The following is a 1719-nucleotide window of genomic DNA, read 5'->3' as shown; positions in this document are numbered from 1 at the left end:
ATAAAGGCAACAAGGATGAAACTTTGGAAGTACCGAAACTAGAATTCTGCTTGCATACAAACTTTAATAGAAACAAATAAATTGCACCGGGAGTGGATTTGAAACCGTGCAGCATGCTCTCAAAATTCTCTCTTCTTCGTTCTCAAAAGTTAAAAAAAAAAAGTTCGCCACATGAATTACTGTTCTTAGTAGAACTCTTTATCGTTTTCACATCGTATGGCGCAGCTTTTGAAGCGTGTTCAGACAGCTCATTGTAGTCAGCAGCGCATGGCTTGCATTATTCCACATAGCTTCGCTCAAATATGCCCGTACTTCTCCGGGACGATGTGGACTTTGAAAGAATCTTCCAAAAACTCGGTACGTATGTTAAAATATTAACTGTTATGTTATTGGAAGGAAGAGAAAACTGGAGTTGAAGTCCAGTAGTCAGGTACCCATGGTTCCCTGTTATGTTTTATTTCGTTTCAACATGTTTAAATAACTGAACTGAACTGAAACACTGAAATTAAAATTTAGTTTCTACTTGAAATTACGAGCCCATATATATGTATATATATATATATGTATGTATATACATACATACACACAACACAATAACAAAGCTGTTTATGTTTAATTGACAATGTTTTTTTTCGGAGACTCACAATGTGTATACATATAGAGGCAGAGGTTTTGTTTAATCCAAGGAAACCCTCTTCAGGCAGATATATAATTAAAGGTGTTCCAGTATTTTGTTAATCCAGATTTAGTCTTAGTATATAACTAAAACTATTGCATTATCCAAGGTGTTCTGTCTGTGTTAAAGCCATAGTGAAGGATTTGAAATAGATTTAGAAGTTATTTTCAGCGGGTCAAGCAACCATATAGAAGCTCCTTTGGCTCGTAGATACGGAGGAAAAGAGATGGATAAGAAGTTTTAGGGAAGATTTGTTTGATAGATGGGTAAAGAGGCTGGTCGGTAAACCAGATTAATCACTAGCTAAATCAAATTGGTAGATTGTCAAAGGATAGACAGACAGGTAAACAGTTGTATGAACAAGCGACAGAAATTAAAACATTTGTGAATTTCGATAGGTTGTCATGCAGCTAAATTGTTATGGTGTTCGAAAAACAATTAGGCAGATTTGTAAATAAAAATTCTAGCAAAATTGACATGTCGAACCGAAAGAGAAACGAAGATATAGGTTGCTATGGGGGAAGCTTGGTTCTGCTTGCTTGTATATAGACATGAAAGAGGGTGTGTGCGTGTTGAAGTGTTTGTGTACGGGCGGACGCCTACGTCCCTATATACACATATAAACTTATAAAAATTCCTACGTCCCTCATCTTCTCTTCATACGGTCTGAAGAAGTCAATGAGATCTGTCAAAAAGCTTGTCCATGATAAATAATACCTGTTGACAATGACTCGTTTCTTTCTCTGATTCACTTTACGTGAGGTGTGTAGGTGAGGTTGAAGTTATACAAATTTTAACTGGATATTTAGCGTTGATAAATCAAAAATTTTCGAGTAAAACCAACTTATTACAATGAGTTAAACGTACATATGCATTTACACACGCGTATACATATATGTGCACACGCATACAGACATACTTTATATATATACACACACAACAAAAAGTTAAACTCTGGTCATAGAGTCACCAAAGGTGCTTCTTTTCTGATATGTTTTTATTGACTAGATATATATATATATATATATATATATATATATATA

General features: G+C 34.8%; 1 protein-coding gene across 2 annotated transcripts in view; it reads left to right on the top strand.

Annotated features, from left to right (window-relative positions):
* Positions 1–208: 208 nt before the first annotated feature.
* The window catches only part of LOC106878468 (rotatin), a 55061-nt gene continuing 53550 nt past the window's right edge, over positions 209–1719 (top strand). For both annotated transcript variants that reach the window (XM_052973803.1, XM_014927685.2), the window contains exon 1: positions 209–357. In XM_052973803.1, coding sequence (XP_052829763.1) covers positions 303–357 — 55 coding nt within the window. In that variant the 5' untranslated portion in view covers positions 209–302. The remainder of the gene's footprint in view (positions 358–1719) is intronic.

Source organism: Octopus bimaculoides, chromosome 17, assembly GCF_001194135.2.
Source record: "Octopus bimaculoides isolate UCB-OBI-ISO-001 chromosome 17, ASM119413v2, whole genome shotgun sequence".
In the NCBI taxonomy this organism is placed as follows: domain Eukaryota; kingdom Metazoa; phylum Mollusca; class Cephalopoda; order Octopoda; family Octopodidae; genus Octopus; species Octopus bimaculoides.
Note: the sequence above shows the minus strand (reverse complement) of the source record. Positions and strands in the feature narration are given on the sequence as shown.